This window comes from Lissotriton helveticus, chromosome 3_1 (assembly GCF_964261635.1).
Source record: "Lissotriton helveticus chromosome 3_1, aLisHel1.1, whole genome shotgun sequence".
In the NCBI taxonomy this organism is placed as follows: Eukaryota; Metazoa; Chordata; class Amphibia; order Caudata; family Salamandridae; genus Lissotriton; species Lissotriton helveticus.
Window position 1 is genome coordinate 557,825,260 of NC_136061.1, and position 23,737 is coordinate 557,848,996.

A 23,737-nucleotide genomic window follows, 5' to 3' on the forward strand; every position below is an offset into this window, starting at 1 on the left:
GGCGTGTTTCGCCACCCTGAAGATTGAAGAGGAGGATAAGCCGGGTGGTAAGCAATTGGCATTGCAGCAGCAGAGAGCATGTCCGAACCTGAAAATTTCCGGAGCCCCTCCCAAGCTCAGCGCAGGGTCTCGACCGTGTCGACCTCAGCACACGAAGGCCTCGCTGGAGCAAAAAAGCGGTGGTGAGCGGCCGTAGCGCGGCCAGGTCAGTCTCGACCGCGACATGGGGCTGGAACGGAGTGGGATTAAGCCAGAAGTGGAGAAAGCTGGGCTGAGGGCATAGAATTTAAGGTCAGGAGCACCGAGACTACCGCGCGACATAGGGAGGGTTAAGATATTATATGTAATCCTGGGTTGTCGGTCACCAATGAGCGAAGCTTCTGAAAAAAGTGAGCGGTGAGGGGGGGTAGGGATATTGAGGAAGAAATATAAAAACCATCTTGGCAATGGCTTTTCGACCGGCTAAAGAGAGTGGCAAACAACTCCAGAGGGGAAGTTTGGATTCCAACTAATCCAGCGCATCGCCGAAGTTGGCTCTTCAGAGTTCGTCAATGTCCCTACTCAACCAGATCCCGAGATACCGAGTGGAATCAGTTGCCCAGACATAAAGATAATCCGGAACGAAGGGTGTCTTAGCGTCGGTGAGAGGAAACAGCACAGACTTGTTCCAGTTCACCTGGATGCCGGAGTATCCGCCGAAGCGTATCACCTCGCGAACTAGAAGACTGAGGTTCTCCTGAAGGCGACGAACATATAAGGTAACATCCTTCGCATACCTAGAAACAAGGAAAGCGCGAGACGCAAAGCCGATTCCCCTGTGGGTGTGATGTTGGTGCAACCAAGCCACAAGAAGCTCCATTGCAATGGTGAAAATCATTGGCGACAACGGGCAGCCCTGCCGTGTGCCATGCCCGATGGGGATGGGATCGGAAATTTGGCCGTTGAGTCGAAGGTAGGTGGTGGGAAGAGTGTAAAGGAGCAGCACTTGACTTATAAAAATCAGACTGAAGCTCAAGCGGGGGAAAAGATAGAATAGGAAGGGCCACTCTAATGCGTCAAAGGCTTTTGTGGCATCTAGCAGGGCCTCCACTGCCAGGAGCACCGGGTTTATTTGATGAAGAACGGAAAAAATGGTCCAGAGATTGTGGGAGGTGGCTCGGCCAAGGATAAAACCGGACTGATCCGAGAGGGCGATGAGCGGCATGAGGGGGAGAAGGTGCGAAGCGAGCAATTTGGCAAAGATTTTGTTGTCTGTGTTTATCAGTGATAGGGGACGGTAAGAGTCCAGTGATTCGGGTGATTTGTCTGGCTTCAAGAGCAAGGTTAGCACAGCCTCGTGAAGTAATGAGTGGAACTGTCCTGTTTCAAAGGACTCCTTATACATGGCGGCTAGGTGAGGAACCAGAATGGGGGCCTAGGCCTTGTAGAAAGAGGACGGCAGGTCGTCAAGGCCAGGGGCATTGTCGCCGGGCATTCCATTTATCGCAGCTAGTATCTCTTCTTTGGAGAAAGGCTCATCAAGGAACTCCCGGTGGGGGTTACCCAGCCATAACAGTCGGAGGGTATCGAAGTATTGATCAAGGAGCTCATGTGAAGGGACTGAGCCGGCCGTTTAAAGTTGCGTGCAGAATGCAATAAAGCGCGCTTTGATTTCGTCAGGCGAGGTCGTACAATCCGGGCCACCGTTGCGGAGGGCGTTGATCTACGCTGCAGCCCAAGGTGGACGAAGGAGGTCGGACAGGGTTTTGCCGGGGCATTCGCCTTTGCCGAAACAGCATGTCCGAGCCTCTCTGCCAAGAAAGGAAAGTTCTCTGTTGGCCTCATCGGCAAAGTCTGACAATTTCCCCTTGATTTGAGCAAGCTTATCAGGGTTGTGGACCCGAGCTTGAGAAGAGTCTAGATCCTTAGTCTCCCTTTCCAATTTATTATGAGTGCCGCGAATGGATCAGAGAACGCCGGATTGTTTGGAAATACACTTCCAACGCATTACGACTTTAAAGCTCTCTCACAGCGTAGATGGTGAATCTACCGAACCCTCGTTAAGTTCAAAGTAGTTTGTGATTGCAGTCTGGATTTCATCGCAGAATACTGAATCGCGGAGAGTGCCAAGAAGAAGCGTGGCAGGGAGAGTCGGGAAGGTGCAAGCATAAGCGAACAGGAGCATGATCAGAGAGGGTGCGTGCCATGTGATTGACGGAGGTAAGCCAAGCCAGAGCGTCCGCGGTAGTAATCCAGAGGTCCAAGCGGGACCAGCAGCCACGGGAGCCAGTGACACAGGTACGCATGTCGGGGTGAGTGTGACGCCATGTGTCGTACAAGGAATTGTCAGCAAGAATAGAATGGAGGAGGGAAGTGGCACGCAGGTGAAGGGTGCGGGGGACCGGACCGGTCAAGAGAAGGGGAAAGCGTTCTAATAAAGTTTCAACCCCAGAGGGGCGCAGCAGGGCCGAGAGCAGAAATGTGGTGCCAAGCTTGTGCGAAAAAATCCGGGTCATCACAGTTGGGACCATAAAGGGCGGCAAGTATCAGAGGCTGGGCATGAAGAGTGCCTTGGAGAATCGCAAAGCGACCCCCAGGGTCAACCACCACCTGTGAGATCTGCCAGTGTAGCCCCTTACGTAACAGGATGGACACCCCTGGGAATAATTAGAATAGTAAGAGGAATGAATCTCACTCCAGTGTCGGTAGAGGAGCCGTGAGGACATGGTGGGCATGAGATGGGTTTCCTGTAGGAGACAGATGCCCACCCTATGGCGAATGAGGTGGGCGTGGACCAGACGCGCCTTATGGTGGTCGTTAAGCCCCCGGACATTCCAGGTCCAAACTGTCCGTCAGAGCGCCATGCAGGGAGGAAGGATAATAAACAAGTCAACGAAAGGGAAGTGGCGGTGCGAGTGGTGCTGGCGCAAAATGAGCAGGAATATGATCAGTGCAAGAAGCATGGAGGCGCAAAAATGTGTCATACCCATAATGCAAAAAGGGCCCCGCAGGAGGGCGCAAATGAGATCTTCATAGTGCAAGTGGTTGAGGAACAAGCAAAGAGAATGCATGAAAATGACATTGCCCTGAAGACATTCGGTGCACCATACAAAAATGCAAAACAATAAAGGCATGTTGTGAAAGAGTAAATAGAGTAGATCCGTGCGAGAACAAACCACAAAGCCCCAATAAGAAGCAACAATCCCCAGAAACCCCTAGCCCAGCCTCCCATCCCACCCAACCTCCCATCCCGACCAACCCAAAAAACAACCCCAGGGGACCCACCAACCCCACTCCCACTCCAACCCCCCAATCAGGCTGAGATTCCACCCATACCCACCCCAGGGACCCACAACTAGGAAGGGGAGGGTCATTTTCAAGCGAGGGAATTATCCCATGGGGGCATGGCGTCGCTCAGCATATGTCCTTGCCGATACGGCAAGGTGGCCAAGCCCTAAGCATGTCAGACAACCATCAAGAACATACCAATTGGCAGGAGAACTGAAACCCATATGTATGAGCTGGAAAGGGCAAGACCCAGGAGGCTTTAGCATCAAATTGAACAAACCTAAAGCAAGCCTAGGAGCCACACAAATTGTGAGCAATAATCAAGAATTAACACACAACAGTTCAATCATTATCACTAAGGCGGTTATCAGCAGAGGCCTGAGAGTCAGCAGGTGGAGAACGATGCGACCTGTCAAGTTCCTTGGCAAAGGCAAGGGCGTCTTTAGGGTCCGGGAAAACAAGCGTTTTGGAACCCTGCCAAACTTGCAGCTTTGCGGGATAGGCAGTGAGTAGGAAACTTTGTGCTTTTAGAGGATCCGCTTTGCAGTTAGGAATTCACGGCGAGCCGCCTGGACAGCGATGGTATAGTCAGGATAGAACGAAAGAAAGTTGGCTTGATGGCGGATTTCACCCTTGTCTCTCACCGCCCACAGGATGGCATCACAGTCTCTGAAATTCAGGATTTTTGCAATGATGGGGCGAGCCGGTAGTCCAGGGCCAGGACGGGGGCTGAGGGAGCGGTGGGCATTCTCAACAATGAAGACCGGGGCGAGGACATCGCCAAAGAGTTCCCTGGCGAGCTGTTCCACAAAATCCTCCATGCTGTAGATATTGGTGGACTCTGGTATTACCCTGATGCAGAGGTTGCTCTCCAAATCTTCATTTTTATTCCGGATGAGGTAGAGTATTTTGTCCATCTGTGCATTTTTTGACGATCTTGAGTGGCGGCATCTTCAGCATTGGAGACCCTGGATGCGAGCAGAAGACGAGCGTCGTGAGAAAGAACTCAGACCTTGACAGAGTCCAGACGGGTCGACCTTTGATCAGCTGGGCCGCAATATCTGTGACCGTGGATTTGACATAGAGCATATTGCCTTCAAATCATCTTCACGTGCGGGGGGTGCCTCCATAATGGCAGCAGGGTCACCACTATCAGAGCTTGTGCCATACTGACGCGTGGGGTGGCGCTGGTCAAAGGTTATCTTGGGATGCTTAGGATCAGTTCTCCCATTTCCCCTAAAGCAGGTAGGAGGCGCAGCCAGAAAGCAAGGGGTGACAGAGATCACAGCAGGTAAGTCACGGACCAACAGCAGCTGAGCAAACAGCAGGAGGATAACCGGGATGCAAGAGGCGTTCCCAGTGTAGGTCACCCAGGAGCAAATTGTCACAGAGGGCCACAGGGGCGGCGGGGCTTGCCACAGGGTGCGCACACCGGGACGACGGGTCCGCGAAAATGTAAAGGCAGACCACAAACACACAATAAAGTCCAGAGGAGGTCTCGCCACTCCGGGCTGGGAGGTGTGGCAAACGCCCGCGGAATGCAGGGGACCCAGCGGGAGGCGATAGTAGAGGTGGCACGGTGCCAGCATGAATTCAGCTAGTGCACGTTGGGTGTGCAAGATTGTGACGGTGCCAGGCGTAGCGGGGTCGTATGTATGGCCCACCAGGTGCAGTCCATGATATCCAGTGGCAAAAAGACAGTGGCGATGACGCAGGGTGCCAAGAGGGACAGGCGGCCCCCAATTTGGGGTCTGTGTCGCAGGCCAGCAGGAAGATGAGTAGTGACGGATGCCATGGCAGGAGTAGGTGGGGAGAGGGCACCCCCGTGTAGCGTGCACACTCATGGCTCAGCTGTAGAGGCCTCTGCAGGGATGATGAGTGTCGTGGAAAGACGAGGCCAGAAGATTGAGGATGCCAGGGAGCGCCGGGAAGCTCCGCGGCAGGGTGGGCCGAAAAAATGCATAGAGGCCAGCAGTCCAGGGGCAGAGGAACCAATGTGGAAGGCAGTCCAAGCTGGTGCGGGGCGAACAATAAGGCCAAATATAGCTGGGAGTCGCGCCCCAGGGCGAGGGAACCTTGGGCTGGCAGTGAAGGCAAGCTGGGCACAGGGCCGGAATCCCCAGAGGAGTGGGGGCCGGTGCGGCCACGAGGAAGCAGGGGCAGTGCAGTGATGCCGTGAAAATCAGCAACAAAGGCCGCAGGGAAGATCGCGGATGCCAGATGATTCAAGCAGCCCTGCAGGGGGAGCCGGGACACAAATGCGTCAGGGAGTCGCGAGAAGCACGCCGCCCCCGCCACCCAACTCGACCACACCGGGCCACCGCGGCGGGTGCCAGAGGCAGGGGAATAAGGTGTCCGCGACGCAGGAAGGTCCGAGTCGGGCGGTACTGCTCACGGGCTCCCAGCCCAACCGCAAGGGACCCGGCGGCCGCAGCACTCACCAGACTCAGTGGCGCAGGGACCTCCACAGTCCCTCAGTCGAACCCCTGGCCCAGGAGGCCGGATCAGCAGCACGTAGGAGGGCCGAGCCGGGCTGGGCCATGCCGGCGGCAAGGCCCAGAAACAGCTTCTCAGGCCTGGTGACGGATCTCGGCTCCCTCACTTCGTGGGGGGCTGCAAGCCGCTCAGAATGACGCCCCAGGAGAAAAGGCAACTAGCGAGCACGGAATTTGGCAGCTTAAGGGCAGTTATCTGAAGGATGGTAGCGGATGTTTGGCTTGGCCGGAAGAGCCCACTTAAAGTGTGGCCATCTTGCAGCCGGGGACGCCACGCCCCTCTCGGGCAGGGGAGTTAACCTTTGGGGGTGTTTTTCATTTCGTCCTGTTTTTTTTAATTTCATTTCTCAATCCAAATAACTGACACTCATCCACCACTTAAATTACTTTCATATTTTCGCTATACTAATTCGCCACTAATCCTTTATGGGTGCCAGAGTAGCGTGCTACTCGCCGAAAAAGCGGGGGTAGTAAGCGCAATATAAATGCAATTACAATCCAAAAATACAATATGCATGGGCGACTTTGCATTTTCCTATTGGAGGAGTGTGGGGGGACTATGCTGCAGGGGCTCTTCTTAACCAGAGCGAGGTGGAGAAACTGCACCGGACATGAAGAAGACAGATATTCGCTACATTTTTTTCGGCGTACACCAGGGGGTTGCTGATCTGGGTGAGGGTAGGCATCCCCCTTAAACCTCCCAGATAAAGATGGCCAATACATTTTTGTAACTATAAAGCTGTGTGGTCGGGAGGTCACCCTCTGTAGCGTGTATGCCCCCAATCAAGATCGGATCCCTTTCCTACAAAGGCTTTCGGCCCTATTGGCTGATCTAGCAGTGGTGGATGTACTTCTTGAGGGAGATTTTAATGGTACCTGATGTAATAATGGATACACCTCTCCTCCCAGGTACCTGAGGCATAGGTCCCTAGGCTCAGACCGTATCTGGGTTGCAGGATTGGATGGGACATTGGGGATTGGAGGATATTTGTAGGACGCATCATATAGACGCAAGGACTACTTCTTTTACTTGCCCATATACCAGCTACACACACACCTAGATGCCTTTTTGTGCTCCCATGACCTTGGCACTCCCCACACGGAATATTTAGGACATAAAATATCAGACCATAGTCCTATGTTGCTCGATTTCAAGCTGCTGGGGACTCATCCCATGATCCCCATATGGAGGCTCAATCCATGAGCTTTGGAAGATGTTTATGAAAACCCTAGGGGCCGCCATTGACAACTATTTTCTGACAATGTGCAATCAGCGTCCCCTGGGACTGGTGGAGTGGGAGGCATTTAAGACTGTGGTGCGCGGACATTGCCTAAGAAAATCAATAGGCATACAATGGAAATTACTTCTAGAGCTGAGGGCTCTGGAGGATCGGCTACACCAATTGGTCAATGCACAGGGAACAAAGGCTGACAACCCAGTGGGTCTGCGGGAGGAGCATGTGCTTTGCTGCAAGGCCCTTGAGTGGTTACGATGCCACAACTATAGAGGGTACCTCACAAAAGTATAGGAGTGTTGGCGTGGCTGGTTCAGCCGGCACCATATGGGTCCCTGATCACACACGTGAGGAATGGGTACAGCGAATCTGTCTATGTCCCAGAAGCCACTAATGCCCTGTTCTGTGACTATTACTATTACAGGGGCTTGTGCAGCGCACCACCCCCGGTTTCATTGAGGGATCAGTGGGACTTCCGGAATTTATTTCAGCTTAAGGAGATGGACCCTCCAGGCAAGGGATGTGCTGGGAGGACCGGTGACACAGCAGGAAGTCTGTGCTGCTACTAGAAGCATGGCTGCTGGGAAAACCAAGGGCCCTGGTGGCCTCCTTGCAGAATTTTACACTGCCTATACCCCAGCGTGGTCCCTCAATTTGTGGCCCTCTATGCTGAATCTTTGCGGCATGGGTGGCTCCTGGACTCTAGGCGTGACGCAGTAGTAATTTTACTCTCAAGACTACAGCTCCGGGCCTGCATGCCAGACTTCTGCCCACTGTCCATGCTCAACATGGATTCCAAACTACTCCGTAAGGTCATGGCTCTGTTTACTCCCATATTTGTCTACTATAATTCACACGGACCAGAACAAGTTTATCTCCTCCTGGAATACATCCTTTAATTTGCGGAAATTGTACTCTGTGCTGTTCCATCCAGAGGTCCAGGCCCTCCTACAGACGGCCTTTCTATTGATAGACCTGGAGAAGACCGTAAGGTGGGGCTCTGTTTGAGACAGTCGGGTGAATGGGACTTGGGGGGGTCGGGGGGTGATTGGCTGCGGTGGATGAAACTGCTTTATGGGGAACCCACAGCGCGGGTCGGACAGGTAGGACAGTATCACTTCAATACAGAATGTTCTGAGGTTCCAGACAGTGCTGTCCCTTATCGCCACTCCTGTTTGCCCTGATGATTGACTCACTGGCTGTGATGTTTAGACCGGGTGGGGAGGGAATGGGGGTGTCTATACGAGGAGAAGAACATATTATTGTCTTGTATGCTGATGATCTCCTGATCTCTTTAGCGGCTGCTGTGGCGGGCTCTGCTTCGGCCCTTGAACTTATGGAGATATTTGAAGACGTATCGGGCTTGAAGGTCAATAGAAACAAGACCGATTTGTTTCCTATAACCTCTTCACTCTTCTGCCCCTCTAGCCAGCCCCCCCCCCCCCGGAACTCCCTTGAAGATCTCCGGGAGAGTCATCTTGGGAGGGTACTCCAATCTCTTAGATCTTTTGTCCCCTTCTGGTGCTCATTGCGATTACCCATTATGGCTTGGATTTCCCTATCCAAGATGGTCATGCTCCCACGCTTATTGTATTTTTTAATGAACCTCCTGATTACAGTGCCTTTTTGCTAGTTCCACCAACTGGACTCACTATAAAGAGACCATGTCTGGGATGTGGGAAGACGAAGGGTGGGCTGGGAGTACCAAACTTAGAATTATACTTCATAACCTCCGAGCTGCAGTGGGTTGCCTAATGGTTGGAGGGGTTGAGGCTGGAAGACATAGTGGTACAAAGCTGGCGCAAGCACTCCACCCCACTGTTGGGGTTTGCCTGTTGGGGCTCCTCCCCTGTCGGGCTAAACGGAAGATCAGGAATAGATTCATTGATCTAGCTCTGATTCTTGCCAGGAGGAGGGATAGCCATGGCTTGGAAGTCCGCTACTGGTCCAGTGGTGGAGGCCTGGAAGCATGACGTGACACATGTGGCAGGTGGAGAGCCTTGCAAGGGAGGAGGCGAGGGGCTTGTATAAGCGCCCCAAAGAGGAGCCATAGAGGGGGATCCTGGATACCTGTGACCACTCGTAGCAGGAGCATGATGTTGAAGAGGGAAGCCAAGCTGGTTCTCATTTGGGTGAGGGATGTGCGTCTGTAATCTGGGAGTTAGATCAGTGGTACAGCCCTCCATAAGGGATAATAACAGGCAGCGGGAGCGGTAGAAATTTTGGGGCGGGCCAGGTGAGCCAGTGCAGTGGTGTGGGGTAGAGATGGTGCAGGCTCTCCGGTGCCACTACCCACTCTGCTGTGCTCAAGATTAGTGGGATTGCGGCTTAATGACTGGACTGACCCCACCTTCCTCTGCCCCCCCGAAACCCTGCCCACCTAGCGCTAGTTATTATACTGAGACCTCCCCTTTGGAGCTTCTGTTCGAGATGGGTTGAATAATCAGATACTTATGGATAAATGACGTTTGAATAATACACTACAGCGGGTAGAATTTTTAAGGTATGGCAGTAGCCAGGTAGGCTAAGTATTTCTGTATGCAAAGTGCATGTTATGAACCCTAACTGTGAATTGTGGATGATGGGATTGATACCTGTGCAATGGGACCGGGTTCAATGTTGGTGTGATATATAGTTGTATTATGGAAGAATGGAAAGTTGTAATGACTGTATCTACTTATCTGTGATTGTTAAATGCCAATAAAAATATGTTTTGATGTTACTGAAGCCCTAACGTGCCACTGATTTACCCAAACACGGATATCTGTTTCCATTATTCCTGTTTCATCACATTTTGTTTCTTATTGCAGGGATATGAAGGACTGGTGGAAGGAGGAGAAAACATTCAGCAAGCAAACTGGCTAAGTGTTTCGAACATTATCCAGTTGGTAAGACAGATCCGAGTATATTCTTTATTTCCTATTTTTTAAGTATCTTTAACTTATTTCAACCACTTGGACTTCATCTGTAAAATGTGTTGTTTTTTGCTGTAACATTCAAAATAAAGTACAGTTAGGAGGGCAAGGAGGAAAGTAGGATATTAAATTATCATGGTTTAATTCATTGCTTCTTCTGAGCTGTTAAGTAAAACAGAAACTGATTCTCAAAATGGGTTTCTGAGCTCAGAAGCACATATTTGACATTCACTAAAAGCTGGCTTCTCAGAGCTGAGCATCCTTTCACACAGACTTCTTGAACACACAGACTTCTAGCACATCCATCCATCCATTAAAAAATTGATGGAGCCATGTACACATCTTACATCTGTACAGTTTCTGAATACTGTATCAATAGAACTTGGCAACATAGAGAGGGCCGTGATAACCATGCATGCCAATTAGGCACACAACAGTGTATGTTCAAACTTCAAGATTTACAAATCTACTAACAAATGGAGCACTGTACAAAGGTGAGACTCAGGCTTTAGCTACACACTTCGTATCTCCATGCCTTTTGGATGGTCCCGAACTGGTAGGATCCCACACCAACAATATCTCTGAATTGGACAGGGGCTGTTTATTATGGTTAGGATTGGACTCATACTTTCAGTCCAACTAACCTTTTAAAAGGTTGCCCTGAGCACTTGGGAGATCTCATCCTTTCTTCAAGAGTTTACATGGCATGCAGTGCATATCCACAGCAATTGTTTTAGGATCTTCCACAGGCCTCTTGTACTTCATTATTTTCAGTGCTTAAATGTCCCTCATCCGAATAGTCCCCATCCCCAGCGTGGTTTTAGGTAGAGTTCTATTCTCTTGCATGGGTTTCCAGCTGTAGAGATGCATCACCCTACCTTGTACCCTGAGCATCCTGCAGTCCTCTAGAGAAGAACCTTCAACCCACAAGGACCTTTAAAATGGAGGGAGTGAATGTGCCAGAAACTACTAAGACAAGTCCGTACATGAGAAACTGGCCTTGTAAATGGCCAGCACACACCGAAAGCCTTAGGGAGCTGGGGCGTGGTGCTCTCCTCAACACTGCAAAGCTGTGTAGGGCTTCAGTTGGTGATTGAGCTGCAATGGAAAGGCAAGACAGTGAGGAACAGGAGAACAAGGATGTTTGTAGCTTTGCTGTACACCTGAAAACCTAACTGAATATCTATGTAAAGGTCAGAAATGTTCCCAGATGACTTTACACTCAAAGATTTGCTTAAGACCAAGGAATGTGTATGCAAAAGTTGGCACTGAAAATGTTGTACACCGACCTGCTCAAGTCATGAAAATTACAACATCATTCCACTGAATCAAAATGAGTAGGGCTTTGCCTAAAATCTTACCTGAAAGGCCCTGGTTAGTTATCCTATATTCTTCTTTACATTACAACATAGAAGAGGAGGTGAAGGAGAAGGCGGCAATGCACAGGCAAGAGAATGACTCCTCAGTGGTTTCATCTGGGAACACTGTGTGGTTCATCAAGAAGGTTGGATTGATGATGGAGCCAGACTGCTCTAGAGTATATTACCATTTCAGTTGTGAAAGGACAAACAAAACGGTGACTAGTTTCTTGGGAGACCTCATGGAAATAAAAAATTGAGAGGCTAACCGTATCTTGCCACTGTTTTGATGGAAATTCCATCTTATTCATTGATGCATATGCGGTTCACAGCCAGACCATGATGTGTTTGTGGCAAAGAGTCAAAATTATCTGTGGTTGCAGACACAAAATGTTAATTAACTAATTTAATCCATAGGCCCTGAGGGTTATTTGTGTATGTCACATAATGAAAATGGAAAACCTTAGCTCTAAGAAGTGCAATTTTATAGATTAACGGCATGAGGGACAGCAGCAACCTCATCCAGTTGTTCTGAGTGGCATTCGAAAACAAAGTAAACTGTGTTCCAGGCCCTGTTTGATGCCCCCGCCCCATCTCTTGCTTTATATGTGGATGTAAGCCTAAAGACAGGCCTTGATCTATTGTAGGCTGTTCATAATGCTTTCTTAAGCCAACAGGTATACTGCAGACCTCTACCTTAGATAATTTACTTTGGGGGTAACTGCCAGGAACTGCAGATCATAAGTTTGGATCCTGGCAAGAGCATCTCAGTCTTCCATCCGTCCACCTAGAAATGACAGAGTACGGCACTAAATAAAAAAGAAATTCAATATTATTTGAGGAGCAGAAACGACCATAGACCAAGGAATACAAATTGCCATTTTATTTGTAGTATTAACTGCAGTTTCATATGCACATCACTTAAACACAGATTGCAAATTAAGCCATAAAGCCAGTATCGACACTTGTATCTTAATCCTATGGATCACTTACAAAAAAAAAAGTCCTGGGTCAACTCATCATGGACAGGCTTTGGCAACCCTGATCTACATGATTAGAATTTTCAGTGTCCACTCTTGTGGTTAGCCAGCACACAGTTCTGTTGGAATTCTGGCAGTCTAAATGCTTATACGAGTCCACCATATTTTGAGACTCTCCGGTCCTTAGGCATTATTAATTTATTATGGACATATACCATCCTTTGTCCACACTTAAAATTGGCCACTTCAGTACATGGACAAGTATTTTAACACCATAAGCTTCTCAGAAGGCCGATTATATCCCAATTATGGGTAGAGGATCAAAAGCCTTCCTGTGATGTTGCCTGTTGGACCTCCCTCTTCAGTTTTGGAGATCCAGTTTTTTTTGTCAGTTATTTAGTAACCTTATACAGTATTCAGTTCCCTTTTCTATGCTTTTGCCATAGCTGTATGTTAAGATCAAAGTGTTGTTTTTGTTGGAAATGTAGTCACATTGGTGTTGTCATCCCATGGCTCTGTAACCTTACTCTATTTCAGCGAATGCGATACATAATTGGTGAACTGTTTAAAGTTTAAATTTGCGGTTGGATGACCGAAGGAGTGTCCCTTCCGATTCATTTGTGTTTGTGGACGCAAGCTTAATTGACTTGACTATGAATAACTTGGCCTAATATGACTGGCTCAAACATTCTTGCATTTCCCGCATGTTCTCCCAGTTTACCTGTGCTCACTGGCTGACTGTTGAGAGATCCTCTGGACTACATTTATATTTTGCATTAGGAGCCTTGGGTCCCTTTATGGGTACATTCGAGTTGGAGCCTGCTACCTACCTTGTGTTTGCATTGCCATACATTGACATATTAGTTCTTCACTACTGTCCTGATTAAGACGCGCGTGCAAGTTTGTAATTCACCATATGCAACAGTCTGGTCGAAAAGTCGACATTGTCTTTCAAGCCTGGAATGAATACATAGATCCTTATGAACGGTGTGTTAGGATTCAGTGACCACTGGCTCTTAGCAATGAATTATCATTTTTGAGCAGATAATTGTTTTTCAAACCGGCATATTACATTGGCTAAGTTTAGGCATGTTAGCCATTGTAAAAAATTGTATAATAGACCCTTAGGCTAGATATCGATCTTCTTTTCTACATCACACTGCACATGAGAACTTTTAATGATTAACTTTTTATGCAACTTTTGGAGCAATCGTGACTAGAAAACCCTTGAAAAAATATTAATTGAAATAAGTTTGAAAATCTCACATGTGGGCTCCTTCCTCTTCCTTTTCTCTCGCACCTTGATTACAATATGTTATTCAATATCATATATTTCTTTGTAAATAATTTGCCAGTGGACCACATTTTTGCATGTACCATACATTATCCAGGCCCTGTGGCTTACTAAAGATGCCACTAAAGAGGCATCTATTGATAAGTCTTAAAGAGGTTAAGCACCACCTGCTATCAGTCTTCCTACTTTAGCATAAAAGAGACAAATTCCTTTGCACAGTTCTTAATCTTCTTCCCCCAGTCCCTTTGAAACTCCTCCCTACATTTCATCCTGGTCCCCCCTTGACCATTTTTATTATTAAATCTAACACCTGCTGCGCAAAACATTTTGATGGGTTGATGGCTATATCTGAGGTATGCACTGGATTTAGCGCCCCAAGTACTGTCTGTACTGTTGGTGGCTATTGTATGCTGGGTATGTTACTAGCATCTTGTGATCTGGTCAGCTGGGTCTGGTGGCCTAGTAGATTAATGCTTCCACTGTAGGGGTCTGTTTTTTACCTCATGATCACAGGTTCAAATCCCGGCGGGTCCACTCACCCATTCATCCTTCCGAGGTCAATAAAATGAGTGCGGTTGGGTAACAATAACCATCTGTTATTCAGCGGCAAGATAGCCTTGGTTGAACGTGTGCTTTTCAAATACACGCGTTATGTTATGATCCAAGGACAATGGAATTCATTATTGCACTTTTTAAGCCAATACATTGCACCCTACTACTTGTTTGTTTTCAAGTATCCACTGTTTAAAACAGTGATGTGCTCGTTTTTAGTGCCCTAAAAATGTTTGTCAGTAAGAGGGGATAGCAGTAGCTTTATATTTGCAGTAGCTTTATATATTTTATTGAAATTGGTTGGAAGTTTGTTTTATTTGCTTTGTGCAATCTTTTAAAAAATGTTCTATACTGTTACATGAAAGGCTCAAAGAACTTGAAAATAAAAAATAAACCTGTAACCGTCTTGCTTTAAAAGAAAATCAAATGTACTTTTTTAGGATGTTAAACTTTGGAAATTTATTATGTACCAAGTTCAGTGTAACGAGGGTTACTAGCTATCCAGCATACTCCAATTACTGTTTCTAGTTATACGCCTTCACTTAAACCGATTTATTGTGGGAGTTGTCTTCATTTACAATGCAAGCAACTGCACGAACACAGTTGATTACAGTGATTTGCAGGCCAAAGCACGGTACTGAATACACTATATTTGGCATGCATCAGTCTTTCAGTCCCTAGTGTGGTACACATTGGTAATAGAGTGATGCAGATATTAATTGAAGGGCAACATACTTATATTTGAATCAAAAAGGTCAAAGGTTGACTAGGCCTGCAGAGGAGTATTCGTGGTTGTTACCCAGACAGTCATTTTTCCACCTCGCATGATTTCTTCTCTAAAGGGACTAAACCCACACCACCCGCATCACTTCTGCACCCTGCTGACATCCATTACTGGGGGTTCCTTCCTTCAGTTGATGATGGGTATGTTGCCTGTTACAGCACCTAGTCTGTATGTGTCTGTGTATATGTGTCTGTCTATTTTGACATGCATGAGCATCCCTGTTTGTATGTCTCATTACCCATATTTCTGCCTTTCTTAAATGTCTAATTGTTTGTTTTCTTTTTCTCCTATGTGTTTGTTAACCAATGTTTTGAGTGCCTGTATTCCATTTGGTCGGTGTACATGGGTGCCTGGATATCTGTCAGTCTGTGAACATGGTGTCAGTCTTTTGTCCTGCGGATTTGGTTTTTTATAGGTTTGTCGCTTTGGGTGCGGATGTAAGCCTCTCGATATATTGTGTGCATGTTTGTATTTGTTATATATGAGGGCGTAAATGGATATCCACCTCTGTGTCAGCAGGAACTATTCCACCAAGCCCATGTGTTTTGCCATCACTTGGTTCTGTTGTGTCGTGGTGGTTGTAGGTTTAGCAGGTCTTCTGATATAGATTTTGTTTTGTTGCAATGCTGTCCTGCTACCATCTAGTTTACACAAAAATGAAATGATTACCCCTCCCAGTGAGAAATCAATGTGTCTGCTTCCATTAAATGTTTCTTTTTACCAAGATGCATGTAACCCTACTTGAAGTGTCATAAAAGCAACTCGTTAAACATGTTTGTTAATCTTACAGTGACTAGAACACAGTTTGTTCTTTTTGATATCGTAGTTAATGAATCCTTTCTCATTGATGTACTATCTTCCTTACTGGTTTTGTTTTTGTTTGAAGGGAGGCACAATTATTGGAAGTGCCCGGTCAAAAGCCTTCACCACGAGAGAAGGCAGACTGGCAGCAGCCTTCAACCTGGTCCAGCATGGCATCACCAACCTTTGCGTCATTGGTGGAGACGGAAGCTTAACTGGGGCCAACATCTTCCGAAAGGAGTGGGGTGAACTTCTAGAGGATCTTGTTCAACAGGGTAAACCCAAGTTAATGGATTCCGGTGCTATTAAGTTAGTGGGGTTTGTATGTTACTAAGCTAGTGAAGCCAGTTCCATATTAAGTTTCTGAAGCATCACAAGAGCTACAGATTGAGATGACCCCCTCTAAACCTGTATTGATTAATTTCAGGCATGGTTGACAAGAAATTGTCATGTAGCCTAATGCTGCAAAGGCAGGGATTCTTATCCTGGCAGAACAAGTGTACTTGCCTTCGCCCACTTCATAGACACTAGTTGCCTCTCGAAAGGACAGTAAAAGTCTTAGGTTTCTCTTTAACCTAGTATGAAGTATCCACCCAGGTAAGCAAGGTATTGCTTGTCATACTTGCTTCCTCTCATTCCTGTGGGATAAAGAGCTGGAGACTAGGAACACTGTTAACATTTTGGTAAGACTACACAAACCAATTCTACACCAGGGGCTGTATTATCAAACGTCCCCTGGCCTGACTTGTGCACTCTTGAAGCTCTTTTGTAGTAGAAAAGGGGCTGCATAGGCGTGTGCAGCCTCTTCTTTAATAAAGATCGTGCCAGTGCGCACAGGGCTGGCTTTAGTCCTGGTTGCGCCCGGTGAGACAATGTTTGTTAGTGCTCCCCAATAACCACCCCCACCACAGATTCCCTCGCTACCACCCTTTATCAGTGCCCCTCAAGTCTCCATAACCACTCTCTCTCAGATGCATTTAAATAGTTATAAAGCGCCACTCATAAGAGTGAAGGCTGTCGGAGCACTCATCACTCACATTACACAAAGACAATCAATACTACATGTGTAAACGTTACATGAGACAGAGGACTACAAGGTGTAGGAGTCACATGTCATCCTCAGTTAGGCAGTATGGTTTAAGAGTACTTTGTCTGGAGAAGCACAAACTCAGAATTTAAAATGTAACACCATGTTTGGGGGGACTTCTTAATAATAATTGACTTCTACACAAACGAACCCGGTTTGCAACATTTGGATAATGAAAAACTGGGGAAAAATCAGAACGCTCTAATCTATACTGTGCAATTTGCATGCTGTTCTTTGACAGTTAATAGCTCACTGTTCTATATTAGGATTTTAAGTTCTAAACTGCAAGTAACAAAAGGAAGTCACACTCAAAAGCAGTAACCCACTGACCTATTTACATCATATTCACTCTGTGATCTGCAGGTACATTTTGTTTTTAGCAGGGCTATTAGCCCTCTGCGCTACCCTACGATGAATCAAAACTTCCAAGAGTCCAAACTTCCACTAGACAAAACTCTGATCTCCCTCCAGGATGAACATTAATCACAGAAGTTATCTTGACATTTTTATTGTTGGCTGAACATTGGTGGAGGCCCGGAACGTGGCAGCAGATGCTTTTAAAACACAATTTACTTTAAACAGGCCCACCACCCGAAGCCAGAACCTGGTGTGGAGGCACCAATTGCACTGCCCTAGAGCAGGCCTTGTGTGCGAATGTAGCACAGGCTCCATTTTGAGGCAGTGTTCCACCATTCACATTGGGACGTGGCCCAGCTGTCAGTGACTGTGTGCCACCAAGGAGAGAAAGACACACACACACACACACGCACACGCACACGCACTCACACTCACACTCGCACTCACACTCACACACCACTCCCAAAGAAGCCTCCTTGGAGGGGTCCTATGAACCCCTCCAGATATCACTCACTTGTAGGGGGAGCTCTGCCCCACTTTTGAATGCAGTCTGGGGGCCACCTGCACCATAGACGGAGGAGTGGCAGTTTTTAGCAACTGGTCTACCTTTAACTAATGCAGTGCCCCCTGGCAGGCACAAGATAAAGGTGCGAAGCTGCGCAGCCTAGGTCAGTACGCCCTGTCTGAGATATGAGCCCAGGATAACAAAAAACTTGTTGCACAAAGTCACTGTTTTTGCCATTAAACTTGCGAGATAAGACTATAGATCTAATAACAGTATCACCTGTTAGTAACAGCATTTAGAAATGTGAAATGAAGCACTATATAAAAATAACTGTCTTAGAAGGTAAATGTAAATTGCACTATATTTAGTCCTGGGATATAATCACCTTCTGAATCCTTAGTCATTCATATGTGCCAGGCATCTTTATCAACGGATCACTAGTGTCTTAAACAAGCATTTGCAGCGCTATAGGTCTCGCGTTTGCAAATGACTATAGCTTAAACTCTCGCTAATGCAAGACCTATTGCATTGCAAATACTTTTTTTGTAAAAGCATCCCAATAATAGTGGCCACACCACCTTCTTTAGACGCCCCGCATCTAAAGAAAGGTCTTCGCCCGCCTTTAAAGTGAAAGCACAGTATGTGGTGCTTTTACAAAAAAAAAGCATTTGTCAAGTTGAAAAACAAATGCTTTGTTTTGTAAAAGTGCCCCATGCCGCGGTTTCGCTTTAATACCTTTCTTTAAACACGGCTTGTCTAAAGAAAGGGATGTGGCTCCCATTAATGTGAAAGCGCAGCATGGGGCGCTTCCAAACTAAAAAAAAAGTGAATAAATAGGGGAAAAACATGCGGCTGCTTTCGTTGCTGCAAATAAAACAAAGGCACTGCTGCCACTGTGGCGTACCCTGCTATTAAAAAAAAAATAATGCGTTAGGAGAGAGCGTGTCTTGCCTGCAATAGCATGCAGGTGAACACCATTTAAAGAAATAGTGCTCGGAGGCTGTAATTGAAGCCTACTGAGTAATAACACAAGTAAGGGGCCGATCCTTATGGGAGGTTACAAGATGAGACTAGGGAGCACTAAGGAGGGACTATGAAGCCTATAGACCAATGAAAAGCCACGGTTTATAAAGGACTATGACACAAGCCAATGAAAATTATGGGCGGAGAGTGTGCGGAGCTTCAAGTTCATACCTGAATACAGCATGCCTCGCAGAGCAGCACATGCGCTGCCCAGGCTCGTCTTAAAGAGCTCAGTTGAAGCAAACCTGAATAGTTAAACAATTTTTATTTACAGAACGTCTAGTCAGTTTTATCTAAATTACTTTTATTTCTCCTAAGGCTATTAGCATTGATTGTTGCTGTGATTCCTTTTATTTTAATCTGTCATTCTTTTTGATTAGTGTACATTGTATAGAACGCTTATTTCTGTATCTCTGTTAATAAATCCTTAGTTGATATTTATTTTCTTGTTTTTTGTTTTTATAATCATGCAGAAAAAATTACAAAAGATGTAGCTGAAAAATACTCACACCTAAACATAGTTGGACTTGTGGGATCTATCGACAATGACTTTTGTGGCACCGACATGACCATTGGCACAGACTCTGCACTGCACAGAATCATGGAAGTTATTGATGCAATTGCCACTACGGCCCAGAGGTAAGGGTGCATTTTTCTTTACATTTAAAAACATGTTATTTTGCATATTTTTTAATGATGGTTTACACTAATATCCTTTTATTGTTTGACACAAGCTTTATATTATGCCCATTGCTTCACAATGATTTCTGCTGTCGAAGTAAACAGCCTTTACACTTCTGATATGCTCTCCGGGGTTGAAATAAATGTAGGGAGTCCATCGCAGACCCCTGGTCCTGGGAATCACCACCTCACAGGGCAAAATTGTAAGCTGTTTGGGGGGAGGTGGGGCACGCAGCCACCCCTTGTGGAGCCATGGATGGCCCTAGGGACTGAAGCCCCCTCACCCCTCCCCCAAGCTTGCACCTGGTACTTCCAGAGGTGCCCCCCCTCGGGAGGGAGCTGTTTGCTTTTGCTTTGTGGAATCTGACAGCTCCCACCAAACAAAAGCGAGCATAACTCCGCTTTCGGCAAGCCGGAGCTGTCAAACCGCTCCGGTTTGCAGAAAGTAAAGTTTTTATCTGTTTCTCTGCACACAAATTTGTGTGCAGGGAAACACATGAGAACATTTTCTATGACAGACAGGGAACTGCCTTTCAGCAGCCCCCTGTCTGTCGGAGCAATGCCTGCTCCTTCATGAGGCGGGGAGCCAGCAGGGACAGCAGGGGCCTTGAGGCTCCCTCTGCGGTCCCCAGCAAAGGTCACTGGATGGTCTGGAGCCACCCAGAATAAAGAGTCTGGGCCCGGGAGATGCGGTCCCTGGGACTGAAATCAGCCCGGGGCACTACTGGTTGGGGAATGAAGTCCCTTTGCTGAGGGTCCGGCGGGGCCTCAAACCCCTCCTGTTACCTCCAGTAAGTCACACACTGCGCGATTGCTGAGAGCTCATGGGAGGCCACGCATCCTTTCTCCACCACTCTGCAAACTCTCCTTCTGGTGCACTACTGGTTGGGGGATGAAGTCTGCTTGGATGCTGAGGGTCCTTGGGAGCAAAGAACCCCTCCTGTTACCTCCCGTAAGTCCCACACAGCGGGAATGCTGAGTTTGTGTAATATTTGAAGTCATAAGCAGTGCATCGCGAGAGTGTAAGTTATAGCTAGCTCAGGTAACTATAACTGCTGAATTTCTATGGTTTTGTACAAATTAAATCTGAGCCTAATGTCCCTGTAACTTTTGTTTTTTCCAAGGCATCATAGCCGTCTTTCACAAAATATTGTTTTTGTTAACCTACATTTGTGTTTCATTTTGCCAAATTCTGGCAGTAAGACAGCATAGCTTTATATTTATATTGGGACTACAGCATTTAAAATATTAGGTCCTCTCATACGAATGAGAAGTAAACGATTCCTTAGATGATGTAAGTATGGTCTGGTAACATCACAATGCTGTCTATTTTTTTGAGAGGGCATGAATCCCTTAAAGCTGGAAGTTGAGCCGTGCTGCTAATCCAAGTCCAGTTTTGGTACGGTTTTCAAATAAGTGGATGCCATTTTGTCCCAAGATGAGACTAGAAACGAATTCAACTAATATGGTACTCTGATAGGAGTAGAGCAGTATGTCAGTTCAAAAGGTGCACAAGAAAACCTACTGAAGACAGAAACATTTTAAGGAGGGGTATGTGCAGTTCTGGAGAGAATGTTTGAGTTAATAGCAACAGCAGAGGTAAGTTCTCTGAAGCGACAATAGGTTGCTCTGTTCCTTGTGTAATATTGACATTGCCAATTGCACTCAAAATAGCTTAATTTAGCTTGGTAATGGGAAATTTCCTTGAGAGCCATTGCCGCTGAATGCGTTGCTCTGTAGTCTTCAACGGTTTGTAAAGGACTATCACATTTTCTGTAGCGAAGTATTAAGTGTGCAAAGAAAATTGATTAGAAAGTAATAGGAATAGAGTTATCACTTGGGTATGTTTGATCAAGGCACTACTGTGCCTCGTGTATCACTAGTAATTAGTCAACTCTAGGCGCAGCTAAAAATACCTATAGCAACCCACTCCCACATTAGCACAGACCTCCGGACACCATCATTACTGGGACCTGCAAAGACAAATTAGAAATGCCTATCAATAGGAAACCAATGTTGAATTTCTCCGGGCCTAACAAAAATGAATGTGTCCTTCTGTAACAAAACTGGTGCTCATGTAAATTGCACTGATACCTGATAGAGAGTAAGGTGCTATCCACTTTCACCACTGCCTACCTTTGGGGTACCACTAGACTCTGTGCTCACTATACCTCATTTTGGTATAGTATATACCATACTCCGCGTATTTTGTAACCCACGCGGACCTGAATGCTTTAGTGATCACCACGCCACCACGGCTTTAACCATACTGTCCATATGACGGTTCCGATTTATGCAACTGTTTCAGGTACCTTCACGTGCTTCTGCCGTGACAGTACCGCTCACTCGAAAGCTACCGCAAAATAGTCCCCAGATGAAGGGTTAAGCCCTAAATACATTGGGCAGAAATGAATTAATAATTATGCAAGTCATGTATACTATAGAATCAATAGTATCAAGCTGAAACAATAAAAATACAACTTCATGAACAAACAACACAGAAACTTTTGGAATTCATTTGAAATGTATTGAAAGGTGTGGCCATTGGGGACGCTACTCTTACGGGAGACAGCGCTTGTTCTCTACATGATTTCACCCTCAAACTCAGGAGGGTTCACAAATAGGCACACACAAACTTCATTTACCTTGATTACCATGTGTAAATAGAAGTGCGATCGTCCATGTTCCATTTGGATTCCACAAAGGAAAATACCAAGCATGTATATTTCTTAAAAATTGAATAACTAAAACAAAAAGTTGCTTAATGTGCAGCAGCCGTCCTCCTGGCTCTGATCCTCCTCTTCTCTGTGACACCATGGCCTCAGCCAACTTCCTTAACCAAGCCTGGTGCTTCTCTCATTCTGTTAACCAGCATGATAGAAGCATCAGGATTGGCGGGAGCGGCCTCTGTCAGTGCTCTCAACCCAGTTGGGGTTGAGAGGTTGCTTAAAGTGGCATGTTCTGGCTGGGCATCGCAGGATGTCCGGCCAAAGGGACATGCACACTTTAAACAGTGCACAGGCAGCCCTCTGCCCACCACTCCTCACTGCTGCCGCTCGGTAGGACCCATCCTGACACTTCGTTCTGGACGGGGTGAAGAAAAATAAAATGGTAATGAATTCATTTCATTACCATTTTATTTTTCGCCTCTGGGGGCATTTTAGTGGTGCGACTCTCTGCTATAATGGAGGAGCTGTCCCTGTTTATCATTCATACAGCCTCATCACTTGTGCTGTGCAAGGGGCATTACTAAGGAGTACTTGACATGTTCCAATGTTCTATTGCTTGCAAGCACTTAGTTCTCGTATGCTTCCTTGTGTTTTGGCATTTACAGTGCATGAGAAACTAGTAAAAAGTTATAAACTGGAATTATGATAAATCATTACACCTGGATGCTATATTTACAATTCCCTGTTGTGCTTTGAAAAGTAAAAACAGGCTTAGGATGAAATGTAATTTTAGATATTCCAGAAATGTCATTAAAATCCACTTTGTCTTTATAGCCACCAGAGGACATTTGTGCTAGAAGTGATGGGCAGACACTGTGGGTAAGGATATTTTACTTTTTCATAAAAATTGCATACTTCATAAAATAGCTAGAAAACACAAGTGATAAATAATGTAAAAGTCAGAGTCACAGATTCTGTACTTGCACGGATTTCTTTCTCTAAAGTGTAATACAAGGGCTGACTCTGCCTGGGGCTATATGACAGAGTATCATATTCAAAAATAAATATTTTGTCCTAACTATTGTTTACAAAATGACTGTCTCAATGAATATACATTTTCTATTACTAACTCCAATGGGGTGATATATTTTTTAAACGATATTTAGGACACAATATATTTGTCAGATGCTTATCTGAATCCGCTATTCTGGTACTATACTTTGGCCGGTGCAATGATTCCCTCTTGTCCAATACATTTTTTTTCATTTCTTGTGGTAGAATTTTCCTGCAAGTTTTTTCTGCACTGCTTTGCTTTGGTAACCTTAACTTTAGAGAAACTTTTTTTTTTAGCTTAATTATTTATTTTTTGCTCCTTTTACGGCTCTTCATCGGACGGTCTTGGATACCTTCATGGGCATTTACCATACAGTCTCTAAGGGTTTTGTTGGTTTACTATTTATAGTGTGCAATATTGCCAAGATCCCAGCTTCAAGCACCAGTTTGATCCGTTGCTGGAGCTCAAACTTTTGCCCTTTCTTTCAGTTTTGCCCATAATAACTGTGGGTATCTCTGTGGCTCTTGTTCACCCAATTTTGTGGCGCACGTCAGCAGTGCCTCGTGACGTGGAAGACCTAATCATGAATTCTCTTGCGCAAGCAAGCACATCTGTCCTTCGTTGTGTTCAGGTGGTTATTGCCCTTTGAATTATTATTTTTTGTTATCTGGTAAAATGAT

At 46.2% G+C, this 23,737-nt stretch overlaps 1 protein-coding gene across 1 annotated transcript in view; it reads left to right on the plus strand.

Annotated features, from left to right (window-relative positions):
* Positions 1-23,737, plus strand: part of LOC144822694 (ATP-dependent 6-phosphofructokinase, liver type) — a 312,409-nt gene that overhangs the window by 65,636 nt on the left and 223,036 nt on the right. Inside the window, exons 3-6 of the mRNA XM_078680480.1 lie at positions 9,808-9,885; positions 15,767-15,956; positions 19,127-19,292; positions 22,838-22,882. Coding sequence (XP_078536606.1) covers positions 9,808-9,885; positions 15,767-15,956; positions 19,127-19,292; positions 22,838-22,882 — 479 coding nt within the window. The remainder of the gene's footprint in view (positions 1-9,807; positions 9,886-15,766; positions 15,957-19,126; positions 19,293-22,837; positions 22,883-23,737) is intronic.